General features: G+C 44.8%; 1 protein-coding gene across 1 annotated transcript in view; it reads right to left on the reverse strand.

The window, feature by feature from the left end:
• top3b (DNA topoisomerase III beta) overlaps positions 1-21,171 on the reverse strand; it is a 135,207-nt gene that overhangs the window by 10,835 nt on the left and 103,201 nt on the right. Inside the window, exons 14-15 of the mRNA XM_084322848.1 lie at positions 14,654-14,803; positions 12,269-12,369 (exon numbers count right to left, since the gene is read on the reverse strand). Of these exons, the coding sequence (XP_084178974.1) occupies positions 12,269-12,369; positions 14,654-14,803 (251 nt within the window). The remainder of the gene's footprint in view (positions 1-12,268; positions 12,370-14,653; positions 14,804-21,171) is intronic.

Below are 21,171 nucleotides of genomic sequence, written 5' to 3' on the forward strand. Positions count from 1 at the left end.
AAACATGTAGAGTACTGCACACACTACAGTATTTAGGATTAAAACATGTAGAGTACTGCACACACTACAGTATTTAGGATTAAAACATGTAGAGTACTGCACACACTACAGTATTTAGGATTAAAACATGTAGAGTACTGCACACACTACAGCTATTTAGGATTATAACATGTAGAGTACTGCACACACTACAGTATTTAGGATTAAAACATGTAGAGTACTGCACACACTACAGTATTTAGGATTATAACATGTAGAGTACTGCACACACTACAGCTATTTAGCGCACCATGGGAGACCGGGCCTTCTGCTCGGCTGCTCCTCGCCTGTGGAATGCCCTCCCTGACTACCTTTTTTAGTTTCTTTTAAAAAAGGACAAAAAACATACCTCTTCACCAAAGCCTTCTCTTAGTTTTAAACCTTTTATACATGCCTTTGTGTGTTTAACCCTTTATTTTGTATGTTTTATGCCTTGTTTTTTAATTGCCTATGTGTCTACCCTGTAGCACTTTGGGATTTGGTTTCCAAATGTAAAGTGCACTACAAATTGAATGTATATTTATTATTAGGGATGTCCCGATCAAATTTTTTTGCTCCCGATCCGATCCCGATCATGTGATTTTGAGTATCTACCGATACCGATCTTTCCCGATCCGAAAAAAAAATATATATATATATTTCTCCCATCCCAATTTCTCACATTACATTCACCCTGAATGTTGACGTTATCCAGGTGAAAAGTTAACTTCATTCAAGCGAGGCATTGCAACCGGAGTAATCTAAAAACTCCGCCTCCAACCTGCTGCTTCATGAGAGCAATGGCGCCATCGTCTGTACAAATCAGGTGACTGCAAGTTCTGCAACTAGTCCCCCCAACTGCCCCTCATCCTTGACATAAATCATTTGATGTATAATTAAATCAAAGGAAATGCGTTTGTTTTGGCAAAATTCTTCTGCTCTGTGTGACAATAAATAAATGAATGATGATATGCAATTTAAAACCAAAACTAAGGCCTCAGTATGAGTTTAAGAGATGGAACATGGTCATGTTTGTTGAATAAAAAAAAAAAAAAAGTTTAAAAAAAAAATCTTCTGAAAATCACGTGATCTGCCCCCGATCCCGATCACGTGATCGGGACATCCCTAATTATTATTATTATTATTAGTACAGCACAAACTACAGTATTTAGGATTAAAGAGAGAGATCATGTGAGGGCGGCACATGTGAGCAGTAGCATGTGCTGGCTTACATATCCAAACCCTTGTGTATTGCAACCTCTTACGTATATACATACACACGTATATTCAAATAATAATTAAAATGAACAATGGCCAATAGATGGCCGGTCTATTCTAAGCGTCTGGTATGATTTATTCATGAGCCTAAAAAGCCTGGAGGCCACAGGAAGCAGCTGGACCTCGGCCGCTAAGAGCTTTGGGACCGGCGGCTGTGGCCAAGGACAGAGAACGGTACCATGCGTCACAGCAGAGCCTCTATCTGACGTACGGGTGTGTGTGTGTGTGTGTGTGCGTTGAGGGGTAGGGTGGGGAGAGGATGTCATCATCACAACATTTCTTTCATTAGAATTATTTATTTATTAATTTATTAATTCCTCCATCTGTAAAACAGTGGAATTCACTAAGACACTGGACAATATAAAATACATCATTTCAGTGTCATGTACCCTGTCCCAAGCGGCACGGTGGTGTAGTGGTTAACACTGTCGCCTCACAGCAAGAAGGTCCAGGGTTCGATTCCCGCTTGGGGACCAGGTTTCCATGATGCCAGGTACCCAGGTGGGGTATCTCCCAGGCCTTTCTGTGTGGAGTTTGCATGTTCTCCCCGTGCTCGCAAGGGTTACCCCCCCCGATAAGATAAACGACCCAATGGAAAAACATGCACAACAGATCGCTAACGCTGTGGCGTCCTTGACGAAGACGGACAGGAGCACTTGGATTGGTCCCCGGGGCGCGGCTCACGTTGACGCCCTATCTACTCCCGGCTGCCCATGGGGGGAAGGACAACGGGATGGGAAAAGTGCAGAGAGACATTTCATCGGCGACTCAGTGCATGTGTGTTCCTGTGGGTCGCCCATCTCGCGTGTGTGTGTTAAAACTGCATGACAAATAAAGACTTCTAGTCTAACAATTATTATATTATACCTGTTGACATCAAGTACCCCGTCCCATAGGGACCTGTTGAAGAGATACTCTGGGAAACTTGCTGAAAAACAAGTTCCTTCTGAAAGGAGTTCCTCTTAGGCCAAAGTTTCATGGAAACAGCTATGCTGAGGTGAAGACAGAGGACTGTGTGGTGAAGCCAGAGGCCTCCGTCTAACTTCTACAATAGGGCCACAAAGTTGTGTTTTACAAATCCAATGTGTGCATACTTGGCTTGAGAAGGTGAACCAGTTTGAGTGCATAATTGATTGGCTGTAGACTCCAGTAAGACAACCTACTAGGGGTGTAACGGTACACAAAAAACTCGGTTTTGAAGTCAAGGTTTGGTACAGTGGGGGAACGTTTGGCTTTCCATGTTCCACTCAGGGGTGATGTAGTGTGCATTATACAATGGCATGCAAATCTCTCGATTCTGATTGGCTAAAACAGTCAAGTTACACACGTGTTTATTTGTCATAACACCACGCTCGTGGTCCTAGAACCCGCCCACAACCGAATTACGATCACTCCGCCAGTCATGGATTTAGAAGTGAAAGCAAGATGGCGGACAATAACCTTACGAATGGATATGTTGATAGGGTCATAACGACTAAATCAAAAACGATTCTGTCACGGCGAATGTGTTAGTTTGTTAAACAATGTTGGATTATGTAATTGGTGGGTCATTAGTCATTGTGGAACAAAATAAGTATCGCGCAAATTGATTGATTTTTTTTTAACCTACTTTCTATAGAAGCAGCTGGGAGGTGCACTGTTTTAAGTGAGCGTGGATTATTGAATTGATTGATTGCAAATTTTATTACTGTCCGCCTAGTTTCCAACTGGTTAAGCTTGGCGACTCTTTCGAAGTCGCCCTCTTTCGAAGTTGGTTATGCTTAGAGTTTATCTTTAGAGCAGGGTGATAGACCACCAGCCCTGATTCCAAACTCTAAGCATAACCAACTTCGAAATAGGGCGACTTCGAAAGAGTCGCCAAGCTTAACCAGTTGGAAACAAGGCGGACAGTAATAAAATTTGCAATCAATCAATCAATCAATTCAATAATCCACGCTCACTTAAAACAGCGCACCTCCCAGCTGCTTCTATAGAAAGTACGGTAGGTTAAAAAAAAATCCTCCTATAGGGCAAAGAAAACTTTTTTTTCCTATAGGGCAAAGACATTTTTATTTTATTTTTTTTAACCTACTTTCTATAGAAGCATCTAAGAATGAAGTTCTATAGAAAGTAGGTTCAAAAACAAAGAAAAGTTGGATGTGTTAGTTTGTTGGATGTATTAGTTGAGAGACAGTTGGATGTGTTAGTTTGTTGGATGTCTTAGTTGAGAGACAGTTGGATGTGTTAGTTTGTTGGATGTCTTAGTTGAGAGACAGTTATATAGTCGTACTGGCGAATCGCGTCTTGCTCTTCGCCATCGAGATGTACCTCATCTCCAGTACCTACTGTACTTCATTAGAGAAAAACAAATGCACCCAGCATCTGACCAGGCCCGCCCCAGTGCCGTACTATAAGGCAGCAGGCGTGGTTCACCACTCGCCCTTCCTCTATTTCATTTCCATCATGGCGGATGCTTGCACCCTGTGAACTAGCGTTATGAAAAGTATGAGAAATTGCGCAATGTTGGGTATTCGCCGAAGATTTGCCAGCCCCTGGAATCTTCTCGGCATGTTCCAACGGCACGTCGGGTCTGTCCTGGTGTTCCTAGTCTCTTGGCAGCGGTTCGAGGGACAGCGTGCAATGTTTAGCTATCGAGCTAACTCGCACCAGGTAGGCTCTGTGCCATCAGGCATTAACGCTGGTGTTAGTAATGCTGCTTGTTGTTCTGTTGGACAACCGAGTTGTGTATCGGCGCAAGGGGCAGGATGTCTGGGTGAACGTCCCTCTGAGTTGGACGTTTTCCAGGCTGCCCTGGAGCGCGCTGCTAATACTAAATGCTATAATGCTGGGTCACTGTTCTAATGTTCCCCGCTGTGGGATGTCACTAGGCATAACAATGCTGGCGTTGGTGATGTTGCTCGGGTTGTCCCGGGAGACAACAGAGTTGTGTATCGGCGCCAGGGGCAGGATGTCTGGGTAAACGCTGTTGTTTTCTCCGTTACCCTGGAGCGCGCGGCTAACGCTATGCTATGCTGGGCTACCGTTTCTGTTTTGTCTCCCCGCTGCAGGATTTCTGTCTACAGTCTTCCCTCCTGTTAACCATTCATGCTGACGGTCAATCGGTGTCTACTGGGGAGTATTGCGGGGGGGCTTTGTTTACCTTTTCATGGGTAAATGGGCTGAGGTCTAGGGCTGGTGTGCTGTTTGTGATTATTATGAATGAATGCGGGACTGGTTCTTTGGTCCGCATCCCCTTAACGTTGTGTGTATGGGCTAGCCCATTCTACAGTATATTGGTGGTGTTTAGTTCATTTATTCATTAACCCCTTCATGGTGCACACCACAGTGGAGGTTGCTGTTAAAGCCTGTACCGCCACGGTATGGAATTGGCAGCGATTAGTAACTGTGTTCGAATTGCTGTTTCTGTCAAATTTTGTCTGGTGGCGGGGCCTTGAGGGCCAGCCGACGTCGGAACATTGCGCGAGGTTGTTGACGTTATTAGCTTTGACCTAGCCGCAAGCTATAACCGCAGGGAGGTTCCCTCCTCAGGGCTCCTCTCCGCAGAGGATCTTGGTCTTCCGCTGGAGCGCGGGCGGTATTTGTCCTAGGCCCCACACCGCCTCACGCCGCGCAGCGAGAGGTGAGAGCACAGCCTCGTCAGCGACTATGGCGGGGCCCTCGACAGGCGGCCATGTTTCCCCCGCCAGAGGTATCCTGGGCGTTGAGTCAACAGGTGTCCACAAGGCCGACAGCCTTGGCGGCCGAGGGATCGGCCATGTTGGATGAGCACGGCCTGAGAAACCGTCGCCGTCCTGCCGCGAACAGCCCGCTCTCCGATCACTCCCTCCCCCAACACCAGCGGAAAAGGGGCTCTGATTTGTTTCCTTTGGCTGCGGGCCGCAAGCCTTCGTTGAAGCGCATGCGGCCTCATGTTTCGCTTCTCATGGGGACAGAGGCTGACACCCAGTTGATGGCTGAGACTGGGTCTGTCCGTGAGAATGTTGTGCCGTCAAGCGGCTCCCACACCATAAGCTGTGTTTGGTTGAGCCTGGTGTTACGTCTGTCAACTACAAGTGTTGTCAGCAGGGGGGCTCGAGACCTTTTTGAGGCACACAGTGCGGGCTTCCCCGGCATCGCCTTCGCCAGGCCGGGTATCATGTTGGTGCCTCCCACTCCTGAAAGATTGGCAGTGGTCTCGCAGGCGCGCGTGATTTGGGTGGTAGTAATATCACTGCAGGGCTACGGTGTGTAGGAACCCATGGGGGCCTCACACCTTGCATGTCCAGCTGCAGAACAACTCAGCATGTTCTGGAGGGGAGTTCAGTGGGGGAGCTTTTGTCACCTAGACTGATGTCAGCTTCCCCTGTATCAAACCGGCCCTTTCTGTCGGGGTCCCCCCCTTGGGTGCGATTGCCTCGTGGGTAGTGTCAGGGTCCGACCCGACTCCACGGAACGCTCTGCTCGCACGGGTCCAGGGTTGGCTACGCACAGCGGGTGGGACCGGGCCGCCTATCTACAGTTCCTAGCGGACCTGCGCCAAATGGCGACGGGTGCGTTGGGAGTATCATCACATATGGCTACAGCAGTACCATATGTCGAGGTGGATGGAGAGAACGCTGTGGCGGGGACTTGTATTTACACAACGCCACTTGTTTTCGGGTTTGGTACAGACCCTATTGTCAGGGTCACCAGCAGTGACAGCTCTGGTCAACGAGATCCAATCTCTGTGGACGAAGCAAGCCATCGTCGTGGCATTTTCCTCCCGGTATTCTCTGGTGCCCGAGAAATCGGGAAGGGGGGGTGTCAGACCCATGCTGGACCTGTCCCATGGGAAGGTTCAGCATTTTTTGGATCATCTCCTACCTGTTGAACACTGTCAGGTGGGGGCCTGGTTCTCCTCCATAGAGCTGTAGGATGCGTATTCGCATCCCCGATCTTCCATCCTAGGGCTTACCTATGCTTCCTTTGCAGGGTTTAGCGTATGAGTACCAGAGGCTGCCGTTCTGCTTTTCTCTGGCTCCCCGCATCTTCACCAAGTGCGTGGAGGCCGCACTGGGGCCTCTGCGTCGTCAGGGGTTACGGAGTGTATTCTGCCCTGACGATGTTCTGGTCCTTGGCGGTCAAGGTGGATCGTCAGGTCTCATACCAGGCAGGTGATGGAATTCCTACCAGCCTGGGGTTTGCTGTAGACTGGAAGTAGAGTACTCCTCTTCCCAGTCAACGGGTGGAGTGCTATGGGCATCCCTCTCAGAGCGTGTTGTCGACACGCTCGGGAGGTTCCGTCCTAGGACGGTTACGGCGATGTCCGTGATACGCCTGCTCGTTATGATGGCATCTGCTCATTCCGTGGTCCCTCTTGGCCTCCTCTTCACCCCAGGAGGAGGTTACGGAGGTGGTTTTTTTCCAGTATGGAAATAGACCCGGTGAGAGGCAAGTGGAAGCGGCTAAGGTTCCCGTGTCAGTACTGGGGGACCTCGCCCCCTGGGGAGGGCCTGGGGTCCTCACCAGGGGGGTCCCCATGGGCAGTAGGCTGTCACGTCACGTTTTTCATTAACGCCTCCCTCACTGGAGACACGTCGGGCCAACGCAGTAGGGGGCAGCTGGCAAGCCATGCTGCCCGGTCTGCGCTACGTTCAATGTATTGGTATTGAAGGCGGTCCTTCTGGTCCTCAAACGGTGTTTGATCAGGACGGACAATACGACGTCAGCGTCGTATATCGACAGACAGGGAGGAGTACGCTCCCCCCGTCTGCACCGGGCGGCTGGCTATGGGCGTTCTCCATCTGCGCAGCCTGAGGGCTCTCCACATCCCCGGCAGGGTGAATGTGGGTACAGGTGTGATGTCGCGGGGCGGTCCTCACCCTGACGGGTGGGGATTACGTCCGGACATAGTCAGGCAGGTCTGGGACCGATGCCGTGCTGCCTGGGATTCTTTCCCCACATACATCTGTTAGGTCAGTTGTTGGGGCGGGTACGTTGAGGAGCGCAGGTCCTTGATCCTGATTGCGCCGGACCGGGGCGCAGCTGTGTGGTTCGCGGTCCTGATCCAGCTCTTGGTAGCCCCGTCGTGGCCTGTTCCTTGGTCATCGCGGGCCCTCTCTCAAGCGCACGGGTCTCTGTGTTAGTTCCCTGTGCTGGGCCAGCCGCTGATGGTTTGGCTGGTGAGAGGGTGAGTCTGGAGAGGATGGATCCTTCTGTGGTTGGTACCATCCGGAACGCGCATGCTCCCTCCACTATCGCGGGTTACACGGGTAGGTGGCGTATTTTCCAAGAGTGGTGTAAGGCCACCCTCTTGTGAAGCGTTTCCTGCTTGGCGCTCGGCGCCTTAAGCCGGTGAAACGTTCTCTGGCTCCGAGTTGGGATCTTCAATTGGTCCTCGGTCGGTTGTCCGAGGCCCCGTTTGAGCCTCTTGAGCAAGCGCCTTTGGAACAGCTGTCGTTCAAGACTGCGTTCCTGCTGGCCGTCACCTCCGCTAAGCGCGTGGGTGAGCTCTGTGCTCTCTCGGTGCGGCCTGAGTGTCTGTCTATTCGTTTCGATAGCGGTGCCACTCTGAGGCCTAACCCAGTCTTCGTGCCAAAACGCAATAATCTATATGATTTCGGCGTTTATTGTGCCATACAAACCGGAAATGGATCTAGGAGATTGGCGTCAAATAATTGGGATCTTTTTCCTCCAGTCTCATCGGCGAACGGTAAGAGGACACTTAACGTTATTTTCAGCCCGATTGTCCATTTCCTTGTTTGCAATCAGTCTGATCAATATATCAACCCATACTAAATAAAGCCGTTACTGACGATCAAGGAATTATAAACGAACCCCCCCTTTCCTTCACGCATGATCAAGCATAATGTATACCGATCATATACATTTGAATTTTTTAATATAGGGTGTATAGGAAAGAAACGCCAATCGATAATCTATCATATGCGTCAGGGCTTATAACTAGCGTTTTTGGAATTACAGCATAAAAGCTTAAAAACATACTTATATTCTCAAAGGTATTAACACAACAATGTATGAATAAAAAAATATAACGTTCCCACATCCGGAACGATAGATAATCGATGTTGAATGGGCCATAATAATGTCAATATAGCAATCAAATTAAAAAAGTTATAGCCCTGCAAAGAAGGTAAACATCTCCATAGGGTTACAGTGCTGGCAGACTGGGTACAATGATGGGCACAATGCCCGGCGTCCAATGTGTTAACGTATATATCTATCCACTCTGTCTGTACATACCTGCATATAATCCATTTTACATATCTATAGATATGTACGTGTGCTGTATGATGACAATATATTTGAAACTAATCTAATTGAATCTAACCTAGACCACTTAAATTCTACTTCTAGCCCAGTAAATAGCCCACTCACCTGTATGTGTGATCTTGTTGAATTGGTGCAGGTGGCACGACTAGAAGAGACATTTCTGAAGACATTCAGTGCAGAGGCCTAATAGGTAATATATAGTTAATCTACTATATTATTATTATTATGTATCGTAAATGAGGGCTTTTTAATAACATTTGTATTGTAAATGAGAGTACCGATTTGTATTGCACTGCACTATTGCATCATTTTACTCCGTCTATTCTATTTGATTAACCATTGTATTGCTCTGGGACCCTTATCTGTCACATATTGGGCCTGCACTATCCACCACCACTGTACTCGCCGGATTTCCCCATTACCAGTAACCTCCCACTGCTGCCTTGTTTTGTCTGACGGTACTGGCATTGTAATACTGTACATGTACTCTTGACTACAGTAATGCTGTACATGTCCTCTTGGCTGCAGTGATACTGTACATGTCCTCTAGACTACAGTAGTACTGTACATTTCCTCTTGGCTGCAGTAATACTGTACATGTCCTCTTGACTACAGTAGTGCTGTACATGTCCTCTTGACTACAGTAATGCTGTACATGTCCTCTTGACTACAGTAATGCTGTACATGTCCTCTTGACTACAGTAGTGCTGTACATTTCCTCTTGACTGCAGTAATACTGTACATGTCCTCTTGACTACAGTAATACTGTACATGTCCTCTTGACTACAGTAATGCTGTACATGTCCTCTTGACTACAGTAGTACTGTACATTTCCTCTTGACTACAGTAATGCTGTACATGTCCTCTTGACTACAGTAATACTGTACATGTCCTCTTGACTACAGTAATGCTGTACATGTCCTCTTGACTACAGTAGTGCTGTACATGTCCTCTTGACTACAGTAATGCTGTACATGTCCTCTTGACTACAGTAGTACTGTACATTTCCTCTTGACTACAGTAATGCTGTACATGTACCATTGACTACAGTAATACTGTACATGTCCTCTTGACTACAGTAATACTGTACATGTCCTCTTGACTACAGTAATGCTGTACATGTCCTCTTGACTACAGTAATACTGTACATGTCCTCTTGACTACAGTAATACTGTACATGTCCTCTTGACTACAGTGATACTGTACATGTCCTCTTGGCTGCAGTAATACTGTACATGTCCTCTTGACTACAGTAATACTGTACATGTCCACTTGACTGCAGTGATACTGTACATGCCCTCTTGACTACAGTAATGCTGTACATGTCCTCTTGACTACAGTAATACTGTACATGCCCACTTGACTGCAGTGATACTGTACATGTCCTCTTGGCTACAGTAATACTGTACATGTCCTCTTGACTACAGTAATACTGTACATGTCCACTTGACTGCAGTGATACTGTACATGCCCTCTTGACTACAGTAATGCTGTACATGTCCTCTTGACTACAGTAATACTGTACATGCCCACTTGACTGCAGTGATACTGTACATGTCCTCTTGGCTACAGTAATACTGTACATGTCCTCTTGACTACAGTGATACTGTACATGTCCTCTTGGCTACAGTAATACTGTACATGTCCTCTTGACTACAGTAATACTGTACATGTCCACTTGACTGCAGTGATACTGTACATGCCCTCTTGACTACAGTAATGCTGTACATGTCCTCTTGACTACAGTAATACTGTACATGCCCACTTGACTGCAGTGATACTGTACATGTCCTCTTGACTACAGTAATACTGTACATGTCCACTTGACTACAGTAATACTGTACATGTCCTCTTGACTACAGTAGTGCTGTACATGTCCACTTGACTGCAGTGATACTGTACATGCCCTCTTGACTACAGTAATGCTGTACATGTCCTCTTGACTACAGTAATACTGTACATGCCCACTTGACTGCAGTGATACTGTACATGTCCTCTTGACTACAGTAATACTGTACATGTCCACTTGACTACAGTAATACTGTACATGCCCACTTGACTGCAGTGATACTGTACATGTCCTCTTGACTACAGTAATACTGTACATGTCCACTTGACTACAGTAATACTGTACATGCCCACTTGACTGCAGTGATACTGTACATGTCCTCTTGGCTACAGTAATACTGTACATGTCCTCTTGGCTACAGTAATACTGTACATGTACTCTGGGCTACTAGGGAATACACGGTCACATGCACACGTTCACACCACACATATATGCATGTACACATAAAACATATACATAGGTAAAGCACACGCACATATGGGTAGGTAGAACACGCATATATATAGCACACGAGATAATGCACACACGTGAAAGCCACACTTATTTTATTTTATTTCTTTTTTGTTGTCATTTCCTTATTTAATTTTTATTGTCTTATTTTTTTGTTTGCCTGTCTTGTGTTGTTATTACTGTTGTTAGTGTCATTATTTTTATTATTGTTAACAGTATTGTATTGTGATGTCTTGTTCTATGTCGAAAATTGAAAACAAAAACATTTATAAAAAAAAAAAAAAAACATTGTATTGCACTGCACTATTGCACTAGTTTACTCTTTTATTACCGTCTATTTCAAGATTGCCATTGAATCAAACCATAAACAACGAGGGCTATTAAGATGTTAGATCCTAATGTGAAGAACTATGTGATTTAATGTTCTATTTTATGCTCGTTTTATAGTTATTTTATGTCTGCACTTTAGGCATTGCTCTTGATCTTTTTTTTTGCTGTGAAGCACTTTGAGCTGCAATTCTTGTATGAAAGGTGCTCTACAAATAAAGTTTATATTATTATTATTATTACTATTATATAGGTGATCTGTTGAGTGCACCACAGGTCAGACTGGGGGGGAAATGTCACGCCAGACCAGAGGGAACGTCTACGCAGGTAAACGGAAGAGTTTCCATGTTAGCTGTGGAGCCACGTCACCTGATGACTCACTGAGACAGGATGCCGAGCTGCTGCTTAACCCTTTCACTACCACACTACAGAAGGTTAACCCTTTCACTACCACACTACAGAAGGTTAACCCTTTCACTACCACACTACAGAAGGTTAACCTTTCACTACCACACTACAGAAGGTTAACCTTTCACTACCACACTACAGAAGGTTAACCCTTTCACTACCACACTACAGAAGGTTAACCCTTTCACTACCACACTACAGAAGGTTAACCCCTTTCACTACCACACTACATAAGGTTAACCTTTCACTACCACACTACAGAAGGTTAACCTTTCACTACCACACTACAGAAGGTTAACCCTTTCACTACCACACTACAGAAGGAAAACCTTTCACTACCACACTACAGACTGTTAACCTTTCACTAGCACACTACAGAAGGTTAACCTTTCACTACCACACTACAGAAGGTTAACCCTTTCACTACCACACTACAGAAGGAAAACCTTTCACTACCACACTACAGACTGTTAACCTTTCACTACCACACTACAGAAGGAAAACCTTTCACTACCACACTACAGAAGGTTAACCCTTTCACTACCACACTACAGAAGGAAAACCTTTCACTACCACACTACAGAAGGTTAACCTTTCACTACCACACTACAGAAGGTTAACCTTTCACTACCACACTACAGAAGGTTAACCGGACCTGGTTGTACTTCATGAAACTCTTCTACTGACCTGGATGTACTTCATGAAGCGGTGGCACTTGCCACAGCGGGACAGAGGCTTCCCCGAGGCGGCAATGGGGGAGAAGGACACCTCCATCAGCTCGTCCATGCCTGTGTGGGACAGAGAGGAGGTGATGCACTGTGGGGGTCTATGGACTAGGGCCGCCCTCGATCAAAGACACCCTTTAGTCAACGAAGTGTCATAGATTTAGTCAATTAATCGATGAAAAGTGTACATCTGTGTTTCCCACCTGCAGTCATGCAGAACAACCTCTTTAAATCTAGTGCTTTAGTCTGTGGCCACATTGGCCTTTACTGAACATGTGTTTATATATAGATACTGAACATGTGTTTATAGATACTGAACATGTGTATATAGATACTAGGGGTGGAACGGTATGCATTTGAACCGTACACCGTTCGGCACGACCTCCCCGGTTCGGGGCGTGTGTGTATTGTACGGTTCACGGGATGAGCAAAAAAATCTTCATTTGGCTCGGAGCCGGGAGATGTGACGCACCGGCTGCTCAGCTGGCAGCAGGTGCTAGTCAGTTTGTGGAAATGGCAAGCGCAATATATTATAAATCAATCTTCATTACGACTTTAAAAACATAGCCATTAACATTACATAGGCCTACACACATCATAACGTTAACGTTAGCACGGTTTGCACAACAACACAACGCACTTTAACTATGACCAGCTCTAATACAGCCAACCTGAAATGTTACCATAGCTACTACCTAGCAGAGGAGAAAATGGGAGTCTGAGAGGCGGGGTGTTGAAAGACAATGATAGGCGTTTATTCAACATCCAAGAAGGCTAACATACAACTGTGTTTACTAACTCCAACCGGGACTATTGCCGCTTTTCCACTGCATGTTATCAACATGATTCAATTCCGGTAAAGTTAGAGTCGAGAAGGTCCCACACGCTAAACTGTCCCTGCGGACCCGCCAACCCATAGATAGTTCAAACTCACCGAATTACGTAATCCACCACAGTTGCACTCAATTTTAAATAATGTTAGTCTAAATAAATGTAGACAGACAATGTACGTATTTTAAAAATAGAATGAACAGAGCAGTGATGTTTTGAAACAGTACAGCATTTTATATTGATGGCCTTCTAAGGGCCCGTGTCGACCGGGGACGTTTTATGAGTCGTCAGCTCCTTTCTGTCATTCATTTCTATGCTAGAGACGCGAAAGGCGCACTCCTTTTCCCAGCGCTGCACCTCGCGTTTTAGCGCTCTCTGCGGCAGCGTTTTTGGGCGGAGCGCTCCCAGCGCCTAAAGTTGAAAATAGTTCAACTTTTGTTCAGACTCTCTCCCGTTTCACCCTACATCTGTCGGTCATGCTTGACCAGAAAAGCGATAAACGCTAAAAAATGAAGTTAAAAAAAAAAAAAAAAAAAAAACTGACAATCAGGGAATTTAAACATTGTTTTTTGTGTTTATTTGAAAGAAAGGAAAGTCTAGTGCTGGGTGAGCATATGCATACTTTGTGTTGATGGCCTTTGTCTATGGCCACACAAATAGAAAGGTTTAATTATTTTATTTTGTTTGTTTGCACTAAGTTAATACTTTGACAAATGTAGCCTATATTTTTCAGTCAGTTCGGTCTGCCAAACATTATTTAAGGCACACCGCTGTAAACCATTTTTTTTTTTTTTTTTATAAATGAGAAGCATGTTTACATTTTTGGAGTGTTACATTTAAAAAATTTAATAAAAAAACAAGGTATATCGAACCGAACCGAAAACCGTTACCCCAAAACCGTGATACGAACCGAACCGTCAATTTAGTGAACCGTTCCACCCCTAATAGATACTGAACATGTGTTTATAGATACTGAACATGTGTTTATAGATACTGAACATGTGTTTATGGATACCTCATACTATAGTCTACCCATATAACTCTATGATAGCATGTACAATAGTGCTGTATTAATCGCATATATATTTATTCTTACATATACATATATATATATATATATATATATATATATATATATATATATATATATATATATATATATATATATATATCTGTACATATCTGTAGATACTATATCTATATCTGTACATATCCCTTACCTACTCTTAATAGTTATGCTGCTGGCCAGTATGACTTACTACCATAGTGTCTTTATACCTGTATCACTGTACATATTAATACTACAACTCTGTACATATATCTGATTAGCACTATTACTCAGTAGTACTAATTTATATATTTCATACCCAGTTCAATTACTAGTACATTGTATATTACTATTGCACTTTACTGTTACATTTATACTCTGGTTGGATGCCAGACTTCTTGTGGTTGTACTGTACTTGTGCTGCATGATGACAACACATGTGAATGTAACGTCACCATGTGAACTCACTGTTGATGGAGTCCACAAAGTAGTGGAACTTCCTCTTGAAGATGTCCAGCGTGTGCTGCAGCACCGACTGGAAGTTGGCTTTTCCCAGAGCGATGAGGGTCAACTGCTTCTCCACCGCACTGCGAATAGTGGGGAGGACCAGCTCTGCATCTGCACACACAGGCACACAGACACACACACATTTTAAATGCTTTATTTACGTCCACATAAATACAAAGTACATTAACACTTTGAGTGCCACTCACGAGATATCTCAGGTTTTTAATAGTGACGTGGAATGCCACTCACGAGATTTCTGATTTTTTTTTTCTTTTTCGATTTTCATGAACTAGACATCGGCGGCCATCTTGCTACCACATTTCTTAACGTCTAGACATGCAACTTCGCTCGAATCCGCTAGGTGGCAGTATAGCCCTATGTTGTAACGCATGTATAATGTTATCAGTCAATCTACCTGCATTATTATAAGGATGATGGATCTCTGCTGTGATTGGTCGATAGTAAAGATCGTGACGATCATGACCTGCCCACCTGATATTTAACCTGAGCACAAGCTGCGTGAGCTCAGTGCGTCTTCGGATTTTGTGAATACAGTTATTATCATTGAGAGAGAGAGAGAGAGATAGATAGATATATAGATTGTGTCTGAGCAAGTCCAGGCCTACTTTTCAGCTAATGACATAACAACTGTACACCAACATGCATACAGGGCAGGTCATTCGACCAGTACTGCTTTGACACAAATGTCTGATAGTTGGCTTTCAGCTATCGATAGTTCAATGCTGGTGGGTGCTATTATGTTAGACTTCAGTGCCGCATTTGATGTGATTGATCACAATCTTTTAATACAAAAACTCATTTGCTATGGTTTTAATAACTCAGCAATTTTATTTTTTAGGAGTTATTTGTCCTCGAGGTCTCAGAGGGTCTATTTTAATGGTGCTTTGTCAGGCAGTAGAGGGTTAGAATGCGGTGTCCCACAGGGGAGTTGCCTGGGGCCCCTCTTATTTTCTATTTTTACTAATGATATGCCTTTTTCTATTCATCAGGCTAGTCTGACTTTATATGCTGATGATTCAACCCTTTATTATGCTGCAGCTACAAACTCTGAGCTCAATCAGGTTTTGGCTGGTGAATTGGACATTTTATATGACTATATAAAAACAAATAAGCTGGTGCTTAACATATCAAAAACTGTTTGTATGCTTTTTGGGACCAATCAAAGATTGGCACGTAAACCTACATTGGTTCTACAAATTGCAGGTCAACCTATACATCAGGTTGAAAAAACTAAGCTTCTAGGCCTTTGGCTTGATAGTACTTTATCATGGTCTGATCACATAAACAAAACTGTTTTTAAAATGGGTAGATCTATTGCTACTGCCAGGAAATGTGCACCATTCCTTCCATTTGCACTGTTTAATCTGATTGTTTGTGCTTTGGTTTTGTGCCACTTGGATTACTGTTCTGTAGTGTGGGCTTCTGCTTCAAAGCAGTCGCTAAATAGGTTACAAGTGGTACAAAATAAGGCAGCAAGACTCGTTCTTGGTTGTTCATATAGGACTAGTGTTGTTCAAATGCATGAACGTCTTAGTTGGAGGAGTGTTGAGAAAAGACTTTCTGCCAACCTTTTAATTTGTTTTCATAAAGTGATCACAACCCACAGTCCTAAATATATCACGGATAAAATAATTTACGCCTCAAATGTGCACATGCATTTTACCAGAGGGGCAAGTAGAGGGCAGATTATTCTACCCCATACAAACACTAACCGTATGCAAAGAACAGTTTTATATAGGGCTATCAGGGCATGGAATTATCTTCCAAGTGACATACGTGACATAAAAGGTGTAGCAAGCTTCAAAAATAAATTAAAATCTTACATGTAGCCAATATTGACAATGCTGAGATATGCAATATGTTACCGTTGATGTACATATTTAGATATAATATGTTTGTGTGTTAATGTTGTTGTGGTTCCTCGGTTGGTACATCTTGCTATGTTGTGTTTCCTTATTTGGTAAGTCTTGCTATGTTTTAATTGTATTATGTTTTAATTGCAATGTATATGTTGTAATGTTTTAATGTCGTCTCGGACCCCAGGAAGACTAGTTGACGTCTTGGCGTCAGCTAATGGGGATCCTTTGCTAATAAACAATAAACAATAGATAGAGATTAGCGTTTTGATTTGATTTTGAGCATTTAGCATTGATAGTAGTATTGATAGTATTTCCAGTAGTAGTAGTGATTGATAATATATTTTCTTCATTTTGTAATACTTATTTTCTTTTGTAGTACCAGGTAATATTAGTTGCACGTACTGTAGCAAGTACAGCACTTTTAGATAAGTGCTTAGTCCGTGTTTTAGTAACACTAGTTAGTAGATTTTCATAGCCGTTTTTATAGTAATAGTTGAGAGTAGGTATTCACAATGCGGAGAATGAGGAAGTCGTCGAGGAGAGGCAAACTCCCGGACCGATACGTCCAGACCACACTGCCGTTCGCCCAGGCCCCGGTTGCACCAGCACCAGCTGCCGCTGGGCCAAGCCATGCACCTCCGCCTCAGGTGAGGCCGGCACCGATCAGTCCTCCGGCCGTGGCGGCTGCCGCCGGCCCTCCGGTGTTGATCAGTTCTCCGGTCGTGGCCGCTGCCACCGGCTCTCCGGTAACGATCGATTCGCCGCCCCGCCCCGGTCAGAGCCACAAGGAAGCGGGTTGCCAAGACCCGGCATGTGTCGCCGCCGTCGTCACACACCTCGGACAAGTCTGAGATCGACATTGCTGTAGATGATCTTGACGAGTGGACGCCAGGTAATTTCAATCCAATAAATGGTCAATTCAAGGCATGTGTAACTCGAATATATATATATGCATGTGTTTATTGAATCCATGTGCGTGATGTATCTCGTATGATCGAATGTTTGTAGATACATTGCAAGCTAATATATTCATGTGCAGCGTATGTATATGATCAGCGACTGTGGGTCTTTGAAAAGTGCTATAAAAATCAATGAATTATTATTATTGTGTCGCTATATTGCGTCTGTAACGCGGGGTATATACACAGTAACGCGAATATATGCATGTGTTTAGTCAATGTAATGAAAAGCAAAGTGCACAGCCTAGATGTATGGCCTGGTTTATGATTGAATGTTTGACCATTGATGCTAACTGTGATTTATTATATATATCTTTATAGGTAAAGGCAGATTGGACATGGAGGACGACATAGATGATGAACCCATGCAAGAACGTGAAGGGGTGTGGCCGTACAATAGAAGAATGGGTATGTATAATAGTACATATAATTATAATTTGATTAGATTGTTAGAATGTTTTGTGACTGCATGATATAGCCACGTTGTGTCTTTGATGTTCTCTGATTCTTTGATCATGTGTGCCATGGTTACTCAATGCATTGTGCATGGCCTTTGATGTGTGCATGTTGTTGGCGTTGCATGTGGTGGTGTAGGGGCATACATATATAAAATCAATTATACAATATATAATCGCAGATTGGGTACATATAATTCAATTTGATTAGATTGTTAGAATGTTTTGTGACTGCATGATATAGCCACGTTGTGTCTTTGATGTTCTCTGATTCTTTGATCATGTGTGCCATGGTTACTCAATGCATTGTGCATGGCCTTTGATGTGTGCATGTTGTTGGCGTTGCATGTGGTAGTGTAGGGGCATACATATATAATATCAATTATACAATATATAATCGCAGATTGGGTACATATAATTCAATTTGATTAGACTGTTATGCCATTTTGTTAGGACATTTTGTTAGACATGACACTGTGTGATCTGTTAGGCATATGTCCAGGTGTTAGTATCCCCCCCATCCCATCCCCCCCCCCCCCCCCCCCCCAGTAATGCTTTTGATGTGGGCCTTGTGTAGCCAGGTGGCGTGTAGCTTTATGCCAAGCAAGCAGTGCAAAAATTTACCGTAGTGGCATGCAGTAATGCGCCTTTCATTTTCCGCCGCCCAGCGCCCAGGTCGCGCGGAAATAGGCTGTCTATTGCCATTCTCTTTGACAAACTCTAACCTTAACCAGCTCCTTAACAACGCCTAAACTTAACCGTTCTAACCTTAACCAACTCCGAAACCATGCCTAACCTTAACCATAGAAATTATATTGCCATTCTCTTTGACAAACTCTAACCTTAACCAGCTCCTTAACAGCGCCTAAACTTAACCGTTCTAACCTTAACCAACTCCGAAACAATGCCTAACCTTAACCTTAACCTTAACCATGCCTAACCTTAACCGGCGAAATAACCTTAACCGGCGAAATAATACACGTTAAAAAAAAATCACGTTAAAAAATATTTTCGATGGGATTCGAACTCGCCAGCAAACAAGCCATAGGATCCACAGCCATGTGTCCTTGCCAATTGAGCTATTGGTAGATACTGAATAAGGGGCGGTGACTTATATATATTGAGCTCCGCTCAAGGCGGGATCTCATGCGCATGCGCGGGCACCTCGCGCGAGCACGCCGGCGCACGCACGCACCTGAGCGAGCACGCCGCCGCCGGTGCACGCACGGTAGCATTTGTCTGAAAAGAAGGGCGCTTTACCGCACTAGCGTGCGGTGACGAATGCGGAAGCATTTTTGCACTGCTTGCTTGGCATTAACGTACAGGCAGCCAGGTGTGAGTATCCGGCCCATCCCTGTATGCTTTTTGATGTCTCTCTCTGTCTCTGTCTCTCTCTGATGATATGAGAGAGAGAGAGAGACAGAGAGAGAGATAGAGATAGGATATGAGAGGAGAGAATAGACACACACGCGTGTGTGTCTCTTCTCTCCTCATATCCCATCTCTCTCTCTGTCTCTCTCTCGGTCTCTCTCCCCCCCCCCCCCCATCCCCTGTATGCTTGTTGATGTCTCTCTCTCTCTCTCTCTCTCTGTCTCTATCTGTCTCTCTCTGTCTCTCTCTGAGACAGAGAGAGACAGATAGAGACAGAGACAGAGACAGAGACAGAGAGAGAGAGAGAGAGAGAGAGAGAGAGAGAGAGAGAGAGAGAGAGAGAGAGAGAGAGAGAGACATCAACAAGCATACGGGGGATGGGCCGGATACTCACACCAGGCTACACAAGGCCCACATCATAAAGCATTACTGGGGGGGGGGGGGGTGGGGGGGATGGGATGGGGGGGGGGGGGGGAGAGAGACAGAGAGAGAGAGAGGGAGACAGAGAGAGATGGGATATGAGGAGAGAAGAGACACACACGTGTGTGTGTCTATTCTATCCTCTCCTCATATCCTATCTCTATCTCTGTCTCTCTCTCTCTATCTCTCTAAATGGTGTGTGTCCTCTCCTCTCTCTCTCTCAAAAATCAGACTTTACTGTTTTTTATTGCAGATTCTGACACCGACTCTGTGGAGGAGGTTGAGGAAGGGGCAAGAGATGACATGGAGTCCGTTGACTCCGATGTCGACGTTGCCATGCAGGAGACCATGCACACCTCCGATAGGTATGTATAGTGTATATATCTCGCTCTCTCTATCTCTCTCTCTCTTTCTCTCTCATGCATTGTGACAAAGCTGACGTCCCTTGTTATTTCAGCGAAAGGCCCAGCTGCTGAGGCAGAGACGGATGCTGAAGAAGAGGATCTTCACGCTAAGCAGCGGGGTGAGTTTTGATCACTATCTCACACTGACTCATTCACTCACACAAGTTTCTAAATATGTATTATATGAATGTGTCTACAGTGCATTGTAGTATACCAGTTAGTTATTGTAATCTCATAATTTACAGGCAGAGGCCGGGGCCGAGGCCGTAAAAGCACAGCTGGTGGGAGCGATGAGTGGATCAAAGGTACCGATAGTTTTGTGCCACTCGAATTTACCTTTGATGCAGAGCCAAGACCACTACACGATGCGGCCACCATCACATCCACCAAACCCCTTGCCTTTCTGCGGCTGTTCCTCACTGATGAACTCATGGGTGGCATTGCACAGCAAACAAACTTGTACGCTGAACAAACAATGGCCGTCATTGATCCCAACAGGGAGAGTAACCGGCTACGCAGGTGGACGCCTGTCACCGTTGCGGAGTTGTGGAAGTTCCTAGGCATACTATTCCTAACAGGGATCGATCGGAAGTCGCAACTCTACATGTACTGGTCAACTCTAAAGTTTTTCCATTGCGCCTATTTCTCCAAAACAATGTCACGCAATAGATACCAGCTCATTTGGAGGTTCCTACATTTTAGCAACAATGAGACGACAGACAAGGCTGATAAAATGTACAAAGTACGCCCGGTCCTTGACTACCTTGTCAACCGATTCCGGGAGCTATTTCAGCCAGACAAGAATATTAGCATAGACGAGGGGATGCTGGCCTGGCGTGGCAAACTACAATTCAGAGTGTTCAGCCCCCTGAAGCCCACCAAATATGGGATCAGGTCATATGTGCTCTGTGATTCTCACACTGGTTACTGCTTTTCACTGCGACCATTTTGTGGGGACTATGCACCCCTCAAGGACACGGTTGTTGGGCT

This window comes from Notolepis coatsorum, assembly GCF_963971535.1.
Source record: "Notolepis coatsorum genome assembly, chromosome: 10".
Lineage (NCBI taxonomy): Eukaryota > Metazoa > Chordata > Actinopteri > Aulopiformes > Paralepididae > Notolepis > Notolepis coatsorum.